The sequence below is a fragment of the Cervus canadensis genome, chromosome 24, assembly GCF_019320065.1.
Source record: "Cervus canadensis isolate Bull #8, Minnesota chromosome 24, ASM1932006v1, whole genome shotgun sequence".
NCBI classification, from domain to species: domain Eukaryota; kingdom Metazoa; phylum Chordata; class Mammalia; order Artiodactyla; family Cervidae; genus Cervus; species Cervus canadensis.
In genome coordinates this window covers 42,653,419-42,672,204 of record NC_057409.1, presented here as the reverse complement: position 1 = coordinate 42,672,204, position 18,786 = coordinate 42,653,419, and the positions used below count along the sequence as shown (strand labels likewise).

Here is an 18,786-nt window from a genome sequence, read left to right as displayed (position 1 = left end):
CAGGCAGATTCTTTCCCATCTGAACCACCAGGGAAGCCCAAAAACTTCCCCTGAGCAAATGTAAAACATTTTCATTTCTCATGTCTGCTTTGTTTTATTACCATAATATTAAACCTTTATATATTTTAAGCCCAACAGCACAACTTATTCTGTTAAGTGTTTTATGCACTTGTCTTAAAATCAGTTGAGAAGAAAAAACTATGTAATTATGTTTTCCTTTATATTTGCCTGCATAATTACCTATCTATACACTTTATTTCCTTGTGTACATTCATACTACCATCTGGTGCATTTCCTTTAAGCCTGAAGGACTCTCTTCAGTATTTCTTATAAAGAAGATCTGTAAGCCACACATTATCTTAGTCTTTTGTCACCTGTGGAGATTTTTGTCTTCCATTTTTGGCTGCTTTTTTAAAAACAGATATATTTTTTGAAAATTGAGATTCACTTAGTATAAAATTTACCATTTTAAAGTGTACAGTTCAGTGGCTCTTTAGTCTATTCAGAGAGTCGTGCAGTGTCACCACTATCTAGTCCAAGAACATTTCCATCACTCCAAAAGCAGATCTTATACTTTTCAGTAATTGGTCCCAATTTTCCCTCCCTGCATCCTCCAGCAATGGCTTATTGGCTTTCTTCCAGTATGGATTTGCCTGTGTTCAACATTTCATGTATTTCATATAATATGTTGCCTTTCGGTATAGGTGACTCAGGCGGTAAAGAATTTTCCTGCAATGCAGAAGACTCTGATTCAGTCACTGGGATGGAAAGATCCCCTGGAGAAGGGAATGGCTACCCACTCCAGTATTCTTACCTGGAGAATTCCATGGACAGAGGAGCCTGGCAGGCTACAGACCATGGGGTCACAAAGAGTCAGACACGACTGAGCGACTAACATTTTTACTTTTTTTTCCATAGTATTTCCAGGGTTTAATCCAGGTCATTGCATCTAACAATATTTAATTTGTTTTTTTGGCTAAATAGCATTCCATTATATGAATATATTATTTTTGTTTATCTGTTCATCAGTTGATGGACATTTCTGTAGTTTCTATTTTTTTGATGATTATGAATAATACTGCTTTGAATATTCATGTATACATTTTTGGGTCAACTTATATTTTCAGTTATCTTGAGTATAAAAAAAAAACTTGTATTTGTTGACCATGTGCTAATTCTATGTTTAACCTTTTGAGGAGTTATGAAGCAGTTTTCACAATGCCATTTTACATTTCAGCAATGTATGAAAGTTCTAATTTTCATATTAGATTCTTCAATCCATTCAAGCGTCTGTTATTCTCTCTTTTTTTTTAAGTCTAAATTACTTTATTTATTATTTTTGGCTGTTCGGTATCTTTGTTGCTGCACAGGCTTTTTTCCAGTTGCACTGTGTGGGGGCTGTTTTCTAGTTGTGGTGCACAGGCTTCTCTCTGCAGTGGCTGCTTTCATTGCAGAGCATGGGCTGTGGAGCTCGAGAGCTTCAGTACTTGTGGCATGTGGATGCAGTTGCAGTTCCCAGGCCCCACACCACAGGCTCAGTAGTTGTGGCACATGGGCTTAATGCCCTGCAGCATGTGGGGTCTTCCCGGATCAGGAATTGAACACGTGTCTTCTGCATTCGCAGGCAGATTCTTTACCACTGAGCCACCAGGGAAGCCCTCTCTGTCATTTTTGTAAAATTTATTATATCATTCTTGAAGGTGGTGGGCTTCCCTGGTAGCTCAGATGGTAAAGTGTCTGCTTGCAATGCGGGAGACATGGCTTTGATCTCTAAGAAGATCCCCTGGAGGAGGAAATGGCAACCCACTCCAGTATTCTTGCCTGGGAAATCTCATGGACAGAGGAGCCTGACAGGCTACAGTCCATGGGATCTCAAAGAGTTGGACATGACTGAGCAACTTCACTTTCAGAAGGTGGTATCTAGTGGTTTTAATCTCCAGTTCCCTAATGACCAGTGAAGCTGAGCATCTTTTCATATGTTTGTTGGCCATTTGTATGTCTGTTTTGGAGAAATCTTTATGAAAATCTTTTTTGCACTTTTTAATTGAGTTGTCTTTTTGTTACTGAGTTGTAAGTGTTCTTTATATATTTTAGCAACAAGTTCTTTATTAAATATAGGACTTACAAAAATGTTCTTCTATTAAATTGGGTTTTTCACTTTTTTGTTGGTATTTTTAATTTTGATGAATTTCCTTTTATCTATTTTTTTCCTAAGAGTTTTTTTTTTTTTTTATTGATCACTCGAGGTCTTTTCAATCTGTCCATAGCATTTTTTTCATGTCTCATATCCTTTATTTATACCCCAAAAGTCTGTTCTATACATGTGTGTCTCTTTTTCTGTCTTGCATATAGGGTTATTGTTACCATCTTTCTAAATTCCATATATATGCGTTAGTATACTGTATTGGTGTTTTTCCTTCTGGCTTACTTCACTCCGTATAATGGGCCCCAGTTTCATCCACCTCATTAGAACTGATTCAAATGAATAAGAGTTTTATATTTTATCTCTTATGTTAAGTCTTTGATGCATTTTGCATTAATTTTTGTATGTGGTATGATGTAGAGATCTGTATTAATTCTCTTGCATGTGACTCTAGTTGTCTGAGCACTGTTGCTTTCTCTTTGATGGGTAGTTTTGCTGGTTATAGAATGCTCGGTTGACAATTTATATACTGTATTGAGATGCTTTAAAGTTACTCTTTTTGTCCTTAGCTTTTATCACCTTGACCTTCTGTCCATGTATGGATATCTTCGTGTTTATCCTGCTTGGAGTTCACTGAGCTTCTTGGATGTGTAGATTAATTCTTTCATATTTGAGAAATTGCTACCATTATTTTTTCAAATATATCTTGACCTTTTTCTCTATTCTCTCCTTCTGGGTCTGCCTTTGCACTTAAGTTGTTTTGCATGATAGAACCCTCTGAGGTTCTTTCATTCTGCGTAATTCTTTTTTTCATTCTATTCTTCAGGTTGGACAATTTCTTTCTGATCTATCTTCAAGAGCTCTGCTTCTTTCTCTTGCAAGTTCAGACATGCTGTTGAGTCTTTCTGGTGAATTTATCATTTAGTTATTATATTTTTCAATTTCAGAATTTCTCATTTGGTTCCTTTTTATAAATATGTGTACAATTGCTATCTCTTTATTATAATCTCTCTATGACTAGACCTTTTTGCCATAATACACTTTGGTTCTTTAAACATAGTTTTCTTTAGTTCTTTTCATGTATTTTATTTTACTTTTTTTTAGTTCTTTTCATGTGTTTTTATGATAGCTGCCTTCTTGTCTTTGTCTACTAAGTTGAACTTATGAGGTCCTCCCAGAAATAGTTTCTTTTTACTTCTTTTGAGTCCATAGTTTCCTGTTTCTTGCTATATCTCGTAATCTTTGTGAAACCCATACATTAAAAAAAATTATATCCACTTTGGATTCTGATCTCCTCCCTTGTTTCTGGTTGTTGTTATTGTATTTTTGTTTGTCTAATGACTTTGGTAGATTAAGTCTGTGGAGTCTGTTTTACCTGTAGTGAATGCCATTGATGTCTGTACTTACTGGGTTTTTGTTTTGTTTTATTTTTAAAGCTCTGCTTGTTGGGGGTTGCCTCTGGATCCGCATAGCTTAGTGGTCAGACAGTAATTAGTTTGTGCTTGTGTTAAACCCCTTGATCAGTAATATTGCCACTCTTTGCCACTGGATCTGTAAGTGGTTTAGGGAATTCATTCAAATTTGGTGATTCACACATCCGCCCTGACTTTTACTATGATTGTAAAGCTTCACATTCAGCCAAGAATGAGGAGCTAAGTCTCAAGTTTATAATTTATTCTGAGCATCACTTTGTTTAGGTTATAAGCAAAATATGGTGAATATTTCTTCAGAACTTATTTTAATATTACAAACAGATCAGTTTCAATAGTATCTTTTGTTGGCATAAGCAGGTTCTTTTGTTCATGTAATTTTAATAATTTAAAAATATTTCCTTGATTATTTTTAGCAAACTGAGTAGACTTGGTTGTCTAGGGAGCTCTTTGATTTGGGTAGATTTTTTTTAGTCATCCTTTTAATGGGGTTTTATTTTCTTTCTTCAATGACTAGTAAATTCAGTGGATGTCAGTCTCATTCATTTTCAAATGAAAAGCCAGAATTCTTTCATAGAATATAAATAAGCAACAGACTATCTACTGCCTTAGGTCACTTATTTCTCAGTTTCATCACTGTGAAGTTTAGAATTTCACTATTTAGGAAAACATTCTTAATTTTTTTTTGAGCTTAGCTTTAAGGATTGCAGTATTACCTGTTAGGTTGGTGAAATATGCAGTGGACTGTTTTTTGTAGAAAATTCAAGTACCCTTTCTTGGATAGTGATTTCACAGAAATGAGATTTGAATTTGAATATGATGTTCTTTTCCATTTATCCAGAATACACTGTTGGATCTTTTTTGTTTGTTTTTCCCCTTCAGTGATGAGAAAGAAGAACAGAATCAAAAAGAAAAATTGGTGTTAGCAGAAGACTGTGAACTCATTACAATCATTGATGTAATTCCTGGCAGATTAGAAATCACTACTCAACACATTTACTTCTATGATGGCAGCACTGAAAAAGAAGATGGTGAGGAGTTCTGGGGGAATAATTTCTGTTGTTCAATAGTTAAGTATCCAGTTTATCAATCATTAATGAGAAGAAAGCAATAAGATGGGCCTGTAAAATTGTAGTCTCTCATATAAAGGGAGAGATGGAAAGTCAGTATGGGATTAAATTCATTATTCAACAGTGTACTGAGGGGAATGCTGCTTTTTTATTATCAATGTTTTTTAAAAGGTTTGCCTAGTGGGGATTGCTATAAATTTAAGTTATAAATGCAATATTTAATTTATATGTACTCTTGTTCCTATAGGTTTCTCATCTAATCCTTTATCTGAAAATAAAAAGATATTTAAATCTAAGCTGCTAACATAAAGAGAAAAGGGAAAATGTTTCTAAGATACAATATTCAGAGTTATTCTCTATTCCAATGGAAAGGAAGTAGAAAAAGCTATAGAATTTTAAAATAGTTTTATAAGAAATAGTTTAAACATGCAATGCATTTAACAGATGGTTTTTATCATATAGAGATTGAATTCTTTTTCCCTAAACGCTATTCTTGTCAGGAAAAGGAGATATTTTCTGCATAGCATAAGTAACTTTATGTGGTCCACAGTCACAAGATTTTTTTCTGTTTTCAGGAGTAGGCTTTGATTTCAAGTGGCCTCACTCTCAAGTTCGAGAGATTCACCTACGACGGTACAACTTAAGGAGGTCAGCCCTTGAGATTTTTCATGTTGACCAATCCAACTACTTTCTCAATTTCAAAAAGGAGGTATGTAAAAGGCTACCTTTCTCCTAGACTGTTAGCTTGAAATAATTTTCCAACTAGTAAGCTGTAATGAAACTTTACACTCTGTTCTTCCACTGAGTCAGAATATTAGAAAAAAAAGATACATACTTTGGGACTAAGCAACATATGAATTTTTGTTGGGATTTATGTTTGAGTGTTTGGAGGATATTTTATATATAGGTAGATAAAGAAGTTAGTAGAGTTTTGAATGTCAGCAAATAGATGTCTTACAGTATCCAATTGTGAAATAATATGGTATATATATGATGTAATTGGATTTATGAAATTAATTTGGGTTGAATTCAACAATAATGGAGTAATCAGAAAAAAAAATAATGGAGCATGTAGTTCTAGGAATAGCGTAAATTCTTAAATAGTATAAGCAGTTAAGAGATTGCCACTAAATTCAGGTTCCCTGGACCCAAAACCATTCCACCACTAGCACTATAACCTCTGACACATTACTCGCTCTCAGCCTTCCTTCCCTTTGACATATACTTGAGGCCAGACTTGCATCACAGTTTGAGAGCTTTCTTTTACCTTGCCTAGCTTTCTCTCCATTTTCTCCCTCTGGTATCTCTCCTAATAAAATCCTCCATGTTCAGTTCTGTGTTAGCATTTGCTTCTCAGATTACTTGGATTCAGTTCGTTCAGTTCAATCGCTCAGTCGTGTCTGACTCTATGCAACCCCATGGACTGCAGCACGCCAGTCCTCCCTGTCTATCACCAACTTCCGGAGTTTATTCAAACTCATGTCCATTGAGTCGGTGATGCCATCCAACCATCTCATCCTCTGTCGTCCCCTTCTCCTCCTGCCTTCATTTTTTCCCAGCATCAGGGTCTTTTCCAATGAGTCAGTTCTTCACATCAGGTAGTCAAAGTATTGGAGTTTCAGCTTCAGCATCAATCCTTCCAATGAATATTCAGGACCAGTTTCCTTTAGGATTGACTGGTTGGATCTCCTTGCAATCCACGGGACTCTTAAGAGTCTTCTCCAACACCACAGTTCAAGAGCATCAATTCTTTGGCGCTCAGCTTTCTTTATAGTCCAATTCTCACATCCATACATGACTACTGGAAAAACCATAGCTTTGACTAGATGGACCTTTGTTGGCAAAGTAATGTCTCTACTTTTTAATATGCTGTCTAGGTTTGTGATAACTTTTCTTCCAAGGAGCATGCGATTAGCAGAGTCAATAACTTTTCTTCCAAGGACCTGGATTAGCAGAGTCAATAAGTTTCTATTCATTTCTATTCATTTGAGATCCAGGTATATTTATAAATGAGATCCATGTATATTTATAAATAATTTGATTCAGACCTTTGAGAAACATTTTTCTATTTTTACAAAAGGGGAATTTTTCACTATTAAAAATAAATTTTCATCCATAGGAAAATACAATGTAGGTGTTTTTTAGAAAGCTATTTTATGTAATTAAACTAAGCACACTCCTATTTGTATGTAGTTTTGTTTTTTTTTTAAATTTATTATATTTGGCTGCACCAGATCTTAGAGTTGCAGCATGTGAACTCTTAGCTGTGGCATGTGGAATCTTGTTCCCTTACCGGGGATTGAATCCAAGCCCCCTACACTGGGAGCTTGGCGTCTTAGCCACTGGACCACCAGGGAAGTCTCTTGTATATAGTCTTTAAAGCACATTTATATGTGGTACCCAATCTTCATAACAATCTTCAGATTAGATATGGAAAATTCCATTCTTTTTTTATAGATGAAGAAGCTGAAGTTCAAAGATTAATTTTATTTCTTTACACTTGCCTAGCCCTGAATAATCCACAAAACTGTAAAGGGTAGAGATTATTATATTGAATACACAGATGAGACTCAGTAAATTAATTGATTTGTCCAGATGATTAGTTAATGACAGAACTAGATTTGAACTGGAAGTGAGCTAGTTTTCTGATAAAATGTGTAACGATTACTCTATTTATACACTGTAACATTCTAAAAAAAATGTGTGTCATGTTTGTTAAGCCTAGTAAAATAAAGAAGTTAAAACTGTAATCTTCTGTTTAAGTGGAATGTTCAGATTAGGCAAATCCATAGTGACAGAAAGTTTAGTGGTTGTCAGAGGATGAAAGGGAAATTGAGGAGTGATGGCTCATAAGTATGTAGTTTCTTTTGAGGCTAACGTAAATATCCCAGAGTTAGATAATGTGACTAGTATGACCCGGAGTGATGAGATGGGGAGGGAGGTGGAAGAGGGGTTCAGGGTGGGAAACACATGTAAATCCATGGCTGATTCATATCAATGTATGGCAAAAACCACTACAATATTGTAAAGTAATTAGCCTCCAACTAATATAAAGAAATGAAAAAAAAAAATAAAGGCAAAAATTTTTTTTTAATTTAAAAATTAAAAAAAAAATAATGTGAATACTTGTATAACTCTGTGAATATTTTTTTTTTAAAAAGAGAAAAACTCCACTGAACTGTATACTTTAAAAGGGTGAATTTATGGTATGTGAATTATATCTCAGTAAATCTGTTAATAAAGCCATAATCCTGTTTTGTCATAATCTATTTTAACCTGTAAAGTGTTATTTTTTTAATAGGTTAGGAACAAAGTATATAGCAGACTGTTGTCACTTCATTCTCCAAATAGCTATGGAACCAGATCACCACAGGAGTTATTCAAAGCATCAGGACTGACACAGGTAGGAAATTTTAAGTCACTGTTTGGTGTTAATTTTATATCTTAGACTTTTGCCTAGAAGTAAATCTTCCTTCTGACTATTTTATTTTGATTATGCAACTGCTGTTCTTCCATTCGGGTGATCTTTTGAATTGTCTTTGAATCTTTCTCTTTCCCTCACACATAAGAGTGCCCTGTCCTCCAGCTCCCATATCGTTCAGTTCATGGGCATATCTTATAACTTCTTCTTTCATTATAATGTTCCACTATAATTATAGTTTCATTATAACTATTTTTAAAAAAATAATGTGGGACTTTTCTTAATGATAAAAATAATCCATGCACAAGAAAAAATGAGAAAATACAAGGCACCTTGGAATACAGGCAGAAAAAATTTTCTCCAATCTTTCTGTCTGCCAAAGCTAACTAATGCTTCCACGCATTTTATCCTCATATAATCCCAACATCTTTTGAATTTGCATTGTCAGAAGCCAAGGAAAGCCTTTTGTTTTTTGCTCTCTGGTGGTGGTAGTAGTCTCCTAGTTAGGTTCTCTGCTTCCTGGCTCTCCTCTTCCTCCTACATATGTGTTCATCTTAATCTTTAAACGTTGCTCTTGTTCAAAAGCCATCAGCAATTCCTTCCTATTGTTTATGGAATAAGCTTTATTTAAAAGTACATTCCCTGCTTTCTGTGGTATAAACTTTTATTCATTAAAGTACTGATTCCTCAATTTGGCACATAAGTTAACTATTAATGGGCTTTCTGTATAGATAGATTCATTTCTCACCATTTCTACATGTCTTTTGCTTGAGGCACACAGTAAACTTAAAGGTGTATGTTAATCTGTCTTCAAAAAAAATGCTTGAGCATACTCACACTGTGTAGAGTAACTAGTAGGCTAGATTTAACAAGGTGATTAAAAAAATAACAATTATGTCTTTCTTTAGAAAGTTTTTATATCTGTTACAGCAAAATCCCACCTACCTTCACTGTATAAAGGAATTTTTCTGAGCAGAGATATAATAATGTTATTTAAAATTTGTAGATCATTTAAGTACACTGAGATACTGATATTTTAATATTTATACTTATGAAGATTTCAGTTAATGGCAAAAATTTAAAATTTTGGCAGTCCTTCTAGAATTAAACATTTTTATATTAAAATAAAATATTTTTTAACTAAAGAAAAGACTTAATTATTATAGGAGATCTTTTAGACTGCAGTGTGAGGACTTTCTTTTCCTTTTCTAAAGACCAGTTTTTAAAAGGAAGTGAACTTTAGGAGAAGTATGTTGATTTTTCTCCCTGTTAAATCTTTTTTAAAAAACGTAACCTCTTTTACCAGAAAGAGGATAGAGATAATGGATGCAAGATTATTTCAGTACTGTCAGTAATAGTTATTGATTTCTAAGAGATGTAGACTAATTTTGATTTTTTTCTGTGCTATCTAGAAATGGGTAAACAGAGAGATATCAAATTTTGACTACCTCATTCAGTTAAATACAATGGCAGGACGAACCTATAATGACCTTGCACAGTATCCTGTGGTGAGTTTTATAAAAATCCTGTAAATATACACTTACCTTTCAATTTTATTATATACAAAAATATAAGTGGCTTATATCTAGTTTTTATTTTTGAAAAGATGTAAAAACTATTTTTGCCTTTCTATTTATTTCTTACCCTGCTATTGTCAAGAAGTATATAAGTATGAAGGGCATTTTGAAAATGAAAGCCTTTTTTCTTTCATTTCATTTAGAATATTTCAGTGGAATTACAGGAGATAATGCTTCTGGTTATTGAGCTAAAGATGAATAAACATTTGCAACAGGGAAAAAGTAAACACTGTCCCTTTTTGTCTTTAGAAAAGTGATATTAGTTATGGAGCTGGTAGCTTCCCGTGGAAAGAATGTCTAAATTGTAAATTGTGGCTCTTTTAGTTCCCCTGGATTTTACAAGATTATACTTCAGAAGAGTTGGATCTTAATAACCCATCTGTATTTCGAGATCTATCCAAACCAATTGGGGTAGTTAATGATAAAAATGCCAAAGCCATGAGAGAAAAGTAAGTGCCTTTCATCTGCTTTGATAGATATACCCATAGCAGTTTGAATTTGTATTAATTTCTCCTATGGCTAACCAAGTGTTACTTTTTAAAAAATGCACAACTACTTTTGCTAATTAGAGTCTGATAATTCCTTCCCTAAGTTTTCTTGAAAATGTTGTCAGTTGTCTTTCAAATATCTTAACTATAGTCTGTGTCCCTTCATTACCAAATTTAAATTAATGTTGTTTAGAATTTCTTTTCTCCTTGTAATAAGAGAGTGAAGTCATAAAAAGAAAAACAAATATCATGTATTAATGCATATGTGTGAAATATCTAGAAAGATGGTACAGATGAGCCTGTTCACAGGGACGGAATAGAGATGCAGACAGAGAGAACCGACATGTGGACACCGCGGGGGGTTGGGCTGGCAGAGTGTGGGATTATTGCGAGAGTAGCGCTGACATGTAAGCAGAAGCTTGTGTAGCATAGACAGCCGGTGGGAAGCTGCTCTGGTGCACCGGGAGCTCAGCTCTGCTGTGATGGCGTGGGGCGGAGGGATGGGGGGAGAGGGGAGAGAGGCTCAGCAGAGAGGGCACGTGTGTGCGCATAGCTGATTCACCGTGTCCTACAGCAGAAGCTAAAACAGCATTGCAAAACAATTATCCATCCAGTTAAAAGATAAAAAGTGTGTGTGCAAGGGTGGAATTCTTCATCCCTGGGTATTTTAGACTTAATAACTTGCTAAGCCAGCATTTACCTCTGATGTACTATTTTAGTAGATACCAAATTAATAATACTAATCTTTTCAGGAATAATGTGAATAAAGAACAGTGAAATGTAAGCAAATTTAGAAAGTAACATTTGAAAGGAAAGAAAATATTTATAGTTATATATATTTATGATCCATCCTGTAAATGTCTCATAATTTTTTTTTTTTATTCAAAGCAAGTGGCTGACAAGTAAAAGAATAATTTTAATTTTCCTTTTTCTCCATGTGAACTTATGGATAACTTCCAGTAATAAAGACAAAGTTTTTGCAAATAAAAACTTAGTTGTAGATTTTTTTGAGAGTTGATAGTACATTACTTTTTTTTCCTTTTTATTTGCAAGTCTTCCGTAAGACCTTTTTGCAGTTTAGTATTTGATTTACTAATGGAATTCTGCTGTGTGTATGTTACCTCACTGCTATTAGTCAAACTACTAACACTGTTCCATAGGAAATACGTTTCATATAGGTCACCTTATTTTGTCGATAATGGAAGATACAATTTATGCTTCAATAATATATTTTCCTGCATAGGTACAAATGACTTTGGCCTAAAAACTCTCTTTATTTTCCTGAGTATTAATGATTTCTATGTAAAAAGGAAATTGACCTTAGCTTGACAAATTGATTAGTATTTTGGTTTAAAATTTTAATGTGTATGCTTCCAAAAAACTGTTCATTCTAATTTAGATTTTATGCCCACTAACTCAGATGTCACCATTCAGAGCAATTACAATATTAGTGACAGTGCTTGAAGAGTTATTATGTATAATGCCCTTTGCTAGTAATCTGACTTAGGCCTTCTTTCTATTCCACTGTCTGCTTTTTCTTAAAATTTTATTGGAGTATAGTTGATTTGCAGTGTTGTGTTAGTTTCAGGTGTACAACAACATGATTCAGTAATACACACATATATTCATTCTTATTCAGATTTTTTCTCATATAGTTTATCACAGAATATTGAGTAGAGTTCCTTGTGCTATACACATCTATTTCCTTCTACATGTGAATTATTAGACATTCATTTTAACAATTCTTGACTGACCCTCTATATTTTTTTCTATTACCTTGGCCATACTATGATGTCTAATTATCACATTCTTACAATAGCAGAGAAATAGAAACAACCTAACTATCTGTAAATAAATAAATTGTTATATATTCTAAGATTTTGTAAAAATTTTTTATTGGAGTGTAGTTATTTACAAGGTGTTAGTTTCTGCTGTGTAGCAAAGTGAGTCACTTACATATTTTGTAAGATGTTAATAGAAAATTGTTAGATTAGAAAATAAGTTGTGAACAATATACTAGGTATAACAGTTTTATATTAAAATGTATTTTATATTAAAATATATATTAATTCATAATTGAAAAATGTTTGCCAGAATGTTATTGTTTATTATCTCTGGGAAGTACAATTGTAATTGATTTTAAATTTCTTTATTTTTGGTTCTCTGTGATTGCTAATCTATCTGTAGTGAAAATAATTATTGCATAATACAGAAGTATTCCAAACTCCACTATTAGTGCTACTTTATTGTTCAGAAAGTATTAGTAATTTTTTTCACTTATTAATGTGATGTGGTGATATGAATACATAGCCTCTTAATAAACTGTTTTCAGGATTACAATACAAGCATCTGTCCTAAATTAATTTTGCTATTGTGATTATAAAACTTTAGTTTCTGTTTTTAGATATGAAAATTTTGAGGATCCTATGGGAACTATTGATAAATTTCATTATGGTACTCACTATTCAAATTCTGCTGGAGTTATGCACTATCTTATTCGTACAGAACCATTCACCACCCTCCACATCCAGCTTCAGAGTGGAAGGTATGTTTCGGGTAAATAAGCTGTTTTCTTAAGACTATATGATAGTGTTGAAAACTCTTTGCCTTCATGTCATATACTGTTATAGGGTTCCCTGGTGGCTCAGATGGTAAAGAATCTGTCTACAATGCAGGAGATCTGGGTTCAATCCCTGGGCCAGGAAGATCCCCTGGAGAAGGGAATGGCTACCCACTCCAGTGTTCTTGCCTGGAGAATTCCATGGACAGAGGAGCCTGGTGGGCTACAGTTCATGGGATCGCAGAAAGTCAAGCACAATTAAGCGACTAACATTTTCACTTTCATATACTATTATAACAGGACCTTACCTTTTTTATTCTCCTCTTTTTAGGTTTTGATTCATATAATAGCCCCTAGATAAAAGTAGCCAAACTAGTTTGAGAACAGGTCACTCAAACTGACTTACACAAATGACTTTTAAGACGGCTTCCTCTTTACTGTTAACCAGTGTACTTTTGTTATTTTCAACTGGGTTTAGGAGTCTACCAGAGATTCTGACTTAGAACTGGTTTAGACCTTGATCCAAAATATCTACCAGAGATGTCTAACCAGTGCCTCTGTAGTCCTCCTAAAAATATTGATCAATAGGAATGGAAATAGAGAGGAATGAGGGCCCTTACATTATTAGTAGCACCTCAAACAGGTCTGCGATGTCACTGTATTATTATATCACCTGTCTATATTATACCTTACCCAAGATTCACGTTTTCTTATCTATCCTAAAGAAAGAAACGTCTTCAAGAATCCGCCATTCCCCAGCCTATCCTTCAGGTGCCTCTCTGCTACTCTCATTTTGTCTCCTTGTTGCCTTATTCTTTAACATTATCCTTTTGCCTTTTCTGACCACTCAGAAACTATGTAAACATTGCCTGTTCTGCTCTCTTTCCATGTAATGTTTATCTCTCAAAATTAGCCTGGGTTCCTTATTCCTGTCTTTAGTTCACTGAGCCTTGTCTTTCAAGGAGAGGCTTAGATCACGACATATCTCCAAATGTTATGTTTGCCATGAAATCAGGTAATTTTTCTTCTGGGAAAGTAAACCTGGATCTCTTCAGGTTTTAGTGATTTTATAGCTTTTATTTATTTATTTATTTTATGATTTTACAGCTTTTAAATGATTTTTTAAATAAGGCTTCACAATAGATTCTGTTTGTGCTTCAGAGGACATCAAGAGAGCAAAAAGACAACCAGTTCAGTTGGAGAAAATATTTGCAAATTATAGATCTGATAAAGGACTTGTATCTAGAATATATAAAAAAATCCTTACAATGCAACAGTAAAAAGACAAATGACTCAATTAAAAACTAGCAAAAGATCTAAATGGACATTTCTCCAAAGAAGATTACAGATATCTAATAAACACATGAAAACTTGACCAACATTGGTTATCAGGGAAATTCAAATCAAAACCAAACTGAGATACCTCCTTACACTCACGAGGATGGCTGTAATAAAAAGATAGATAATACCTACTGTTGATGAGCATGTTGAAAAATTGGAACAATTATGTACTGCCAGTGGAAATTTAAGATGATGCAGCCTCTGTGGAAAACACTCTGGCAGTTCTTCAAAACATTAAACATAGTATTACCCATGACCCAGCAATTCCAGTCCTAGGTATAGACCCAAGATTATTGAACACATATGTTTATGCAAACACTTGCACACAAGTAGCCTTAACTGCTTTGTTTGTAATAGTCCAAATATTTAAATAACCCAAATGCCCATGAACTGGTAAAGGAATAAATGAAATGTGGTATACCCATGGTGTGGAATATTGTTTAGCTATGAGTTAAGAGAAGGAATGAAAGATTGATATATGCTACAACATGAAACTTGAAAGCAGTAGTATGTTGACTGACATAAGCCAGGCACAAGATACCATATGTTATATATGATTTACATAATGTGTCTAAAAAAAAACAAATCCTTGGAGACAGAAAATAGATCCGTAATTGCCCTGGGGCTGGAGGGAGGGTGAATGGAGAGTGACTGCTGTTAGATACAGGATTTCCTTTTGGAGTGATGAAATGTTCTAAAATTGTTTGTTGTAATGGCTGCACAGCTCTGAATATACTGAAAGCTACTGAATTGTTCCCTTAGAGTGAATTACATATGTGTTAATTATATATCGGTTAAGCTGTTCTCCCCCAACCCAAACGAAAAGATTCTGCCCTTTCTGTACCTCTCATCGAATTTGAATATATCATTCTTAGACTTTATTGATGACCCAATCATTGACCATGGTTAAATTTAGAGTTCTGCTAAGTTCAGCTCTGCTTCAAAACAAGATTGCTAGACACAAGAAGAGTCATATTAGTCATCAGTTGTCACTTGGAAGACATCATTTATGGGATAAAACTGGGAAAAGAACATCAAAGGAGATGAAACAGAAGGGGTTTATGCTGTTTGTGATTAGCTAAAACATAGTAAAAACTGCAGCGTGACCACTTGAGCTTCTTTCAACTACTGTAGGCTCATGATGGAACTTGAAAGTAAAGTTAAAATAAGATAATAGTATATGGAAGTAAAATATAAAAGCTTTAGCTACAGAATTATTTCCCTAACTCACCATCTACTTTTTAGCCAAAGAGTTTGTAAAGATATTTTGTATCATAGATTAATCAGCAGCATTCCTATAGATCTGTTAACTATGTCATAAATACTATAATACTTAGTGATATTTAAACTCTGTAATTTTGAAATATCCAAATAATATTTATTTACACTGTATAATAAATTTTACTCAGCAGAATTATGCCATTTTCATCTAAGATGACACTAGTGATTAAAATTATAGTATGTAGTTCCTGACAACAAAATAAGAAAGATTCTCATAAGGAGAGCATATTTTGTTTTTAGATATTAAAGAGAAAGGGTCAATAAAGAGAAACTGAACATGAGGCACCCTGAAGAAAGTGTAATTTTGTTTTAGCCCTGTTGTTGCTCAGTCAGGACTCACTGCTCCCTTCCCGTCTCCACATGTAGGTTCGACTGTGCCGATCGACAGTTCCATTCCATCCCTGCTACCTGGCAGGCTCTCATGGACAATCCATACGATGTGAAGGAACTTATTCCCGAATTCTTCTATTTCCCAGAGTTTTTGGAAAATCAAAATCGTAAGAAATAGTTTAAAAACTGGATTGAATAGGTCCTTATGGAGGATCTTGAAAAATATCTTTTAGGACATTTTTTGTGATGACCTATAGATTATTTATTCTGTGTTTGTATTACTCAGTGACAAAGCTTAACTTAATATCCAGGTACTAGTCTTACCTTCTACAGAAATGCTACAGTGAATAAGATAAATGAGTGAAATTTGAATTAGTAAGGGAATTTATCTGAGTACAGTGTTTACCAGTGAAGCAAAACATGGCTGCAAGCTATTTTAGCCATCCAGCTGCATGAGTTAAAGTGTTTGAGTTAGATAAGATGAAGGTTTATATCAGGGGTCTGTGAACTATAGATTCATGGGCCAAATCTGTGAGCAAACTAGTATTTGTCAATAAGGTTTTTTGGAATACAACTGGCCAATACATTTACATAAGCTGTGGCTGCTTTCACAGTGTAATGGCAGATTTGACCAGTTGCAGCAGAGGCCATAGGTTCACAAAGCCAAAAATACTTATTCTTTGTCTCTCTGTAGAAGTTTGCTGACTCTTTTTAGAATAGAAAACAGGAGGCAGTTTGAAAGTAATGACTGAGTTTAAGTTTCCACAATATTTGAAAAACCATTTTGTTATTTTGTTATTGTTTTGAATTAATTTTTATTGGAGTATAGTTGTGGTTGTTTCTACTGTACAGCAGAGTGAATCAGCTATACGTATCATGTGATATTTTTGAAGAAAAGAATCATAGAAGGAAATATGGTCTTTAAGAATATCCAAATACATTTTCGATGACTTAGTTTTAGATTTAAGTACAAATAAGAAAATGGCAAGATTGTTCCGATTTGTGTTCTTTAGGAAAATTCCAGGGTCAAGGGCTGTTAACAACTTCCTTTTCCTCCCCTACCATTTAATGTTAATGTTTGACCCATTGCTTGCTCAGTAGAATTATTTGCCATGTCATGACCTTTGATCGTGTGCTCTAGGACCCGCTGTTGGATCCTAGGCATCTGATTCTCAGAGTAAGGCAGTTCCATTTGGTCACCTTCAGAAAACTGAGTGAAACTGTTGACAGATCTGACCCTAGTCAACCAGAGGACTGGATCTTCTAGGGCAGGGTATCCAGGATGGAAGGGATGAGCAGATTAATTTGGACCCAGAATTCAAGGTCTGCTTAGCTTGACAATTTCTGACATTCACCAGAGCCAGAGCTAGCTGCTCTCTGTTACTAGTACCCTGGTGGCCTCCATTTCTAATTATCCATTGCCAATTTATTCAAAATGAGCTGGGTGGGAGAAAACAAAGTATATTCATTAGAATGACAACAAATATTAATAAAAGCCACTCAAAATTGTATGAGGAAGAAAATGTTAGTATTTATTTTCGATAATAAAAATCCTGAAATATGGTAACTTAACAGCATCCTCAGAGTCAAGTTCCTCCTGTATTTTTTCACTCTGCTGTTCTGAGTGTTTTAGGTTTGTTCTTGGCCAGTTACTGTTATGACTAAAAAATTCTAGACATCATAAGCAGATGCAATATTGTCTTAGAAAGAATTGAAACTTTTAATTCTTTGTGTTGTTTCTTAAGAATGAAAAACCCTTTCTCATGATCTCCCTTCACTGTCCAGAGCTGGGTCATGTACCAACCCCTGTGCCAGTCACCTGCAACAAGCATGAAATATAGGGCAGGATGCACACTTGAATAAAATAAAGTTTTTGCTATTAGATAAGGAAGGATGGCTGTCAGTATCTGCTATATAGTAGCTGAGTTAAGGCCACAGACCCTGCATCGTGATATTTTATGACATTTAAACTTCTCTCCAGCTTTAAGGACACACTGATGTTTTTAGATAACTTCTTTAATGAAGGACTTTTGTGTTAACACTTTTCCCTTTCTGTACGTATGAACAAGAAAATCTTATCTTTGGGACAGTTATGTCAAAATACTGTCTTCTATCATAACTAGTATGAGCAAATGTTTATTATGTCAGTAACTATTTAAAATAGTGTTGTAGAAATATATTGTCCTTCCATAAGGTAAACTTGAGTGAGTTTAAGGCATGTTACACCCAAAAACTTTAAGTCACTGGATTTTGTAAATTAACCATTAGAAGAACTGTGTTAATTCTTTTTAATATATGAAGAAATGCATTTTTGTTCAGGTTAAGATTTTGGTCATAATTATAATTTTTCTCACTTTTCTCAGCAAAAAATAAACTATTAATTTGACTTATCTTCTAATAACTAATTGTAGTCTTTTTTTCTAATAACTCATTTTAAACTATCTTATTTTCATTTACTTTTTTGATCAACTGTTCAAATGCATTCTAATAGATGAGTTATTTTTACCTGTTCAATAAATTTATATCAAGAAGGGAACTTAATAAGTGGAATAGATTGTGAGTTTGAGATTGACATGTACATTCTGCTATATTTAAAATAGATAAACAGTAAGGACCTGCTATGTAGCACAGAGAAGTGTGCTCAATGCTCTGTAATAACCTAAATCAGGAAAGAATTTGAAAAAGAATAGATACATGTCTAGGCATGGCTGAGTCACTTTGCTCTGTACCTGAAGCTAACACACCATTGTTGATCAACTGTACCTGAATATAAAATTAAAAAGTTTTAATTGATTTTTTAAGTCAAATTTTATAAAAACTTGATTCTCATCTTTTACTCTTAATAAATGAAGAAAAAACTTAGTTTTGCTAAGGAATATACCTTTTTGTTTGTTTTACTTGATTTATTTAAATCGAAAATGATTTGATACATTTATTTTTTATGTCTTAGAATTTAACTTGGGTCGTCTACAAGTTTCCAAAGAACTGGTAAATGATGTCATTCTCCCCAAATGGGCTAAGTCTGCTGAAGATTTCATCTATAAACATAGGAAAGCTCTGGTAAGATTTTTATGTTTAGTTATTAAGCAGGTTAATAAGATAAAGATATATGTGTTTTCCAGAGGATGATGGAATAAAGTATAGC

The 18,786-nt window shown here is 34.0% G+C and overlaps 1 protein-coding gene across 2 annotated transcripts in view; it reads left to right on the top strand.

Moving 5' to 3' along the window:
- NBEAL1 (neurobeachin like 1) overlaps nt 1-18,786 on the top strand; it is a 78,163-nt gene that overhangs the window by 31,148 nt on the left and 28,229 nt on the right. For both annotated transcript variants that reach the window (XM_043444554.1, XM_043444553.1), the window contains exons 18-25: nt 4,456-4,604; nt 5,219-5,352; nt 7,945-8,046; nt 9,477-9,572; nt 9,966-10,090; nt 12,534-12,674; nt 15,678-15,808; nt 18,592-18,701. In XM_043444554.1, the coding sequence (XP_043300489.1) occupies nt 4,456-4,604; nt 5,219-5,352; nt 7,945-8,046; nt 9,477-9,572; nt 9,966-10,090; nt 12,534-12,674; nt 15,678-15,808; nt 18,592-18,701 (988 nt within the window). The remainder of the gene's footprint in view (nt 1-4,455; nt 4,605-5,218; nt 5,353-7,944; nt 8,047-9,476; nt 9,573-9,965; nt 10,091-12,533; nt 12,675-15,677; nt 15,809-18,591; nt 18,702-18,786) is intronic.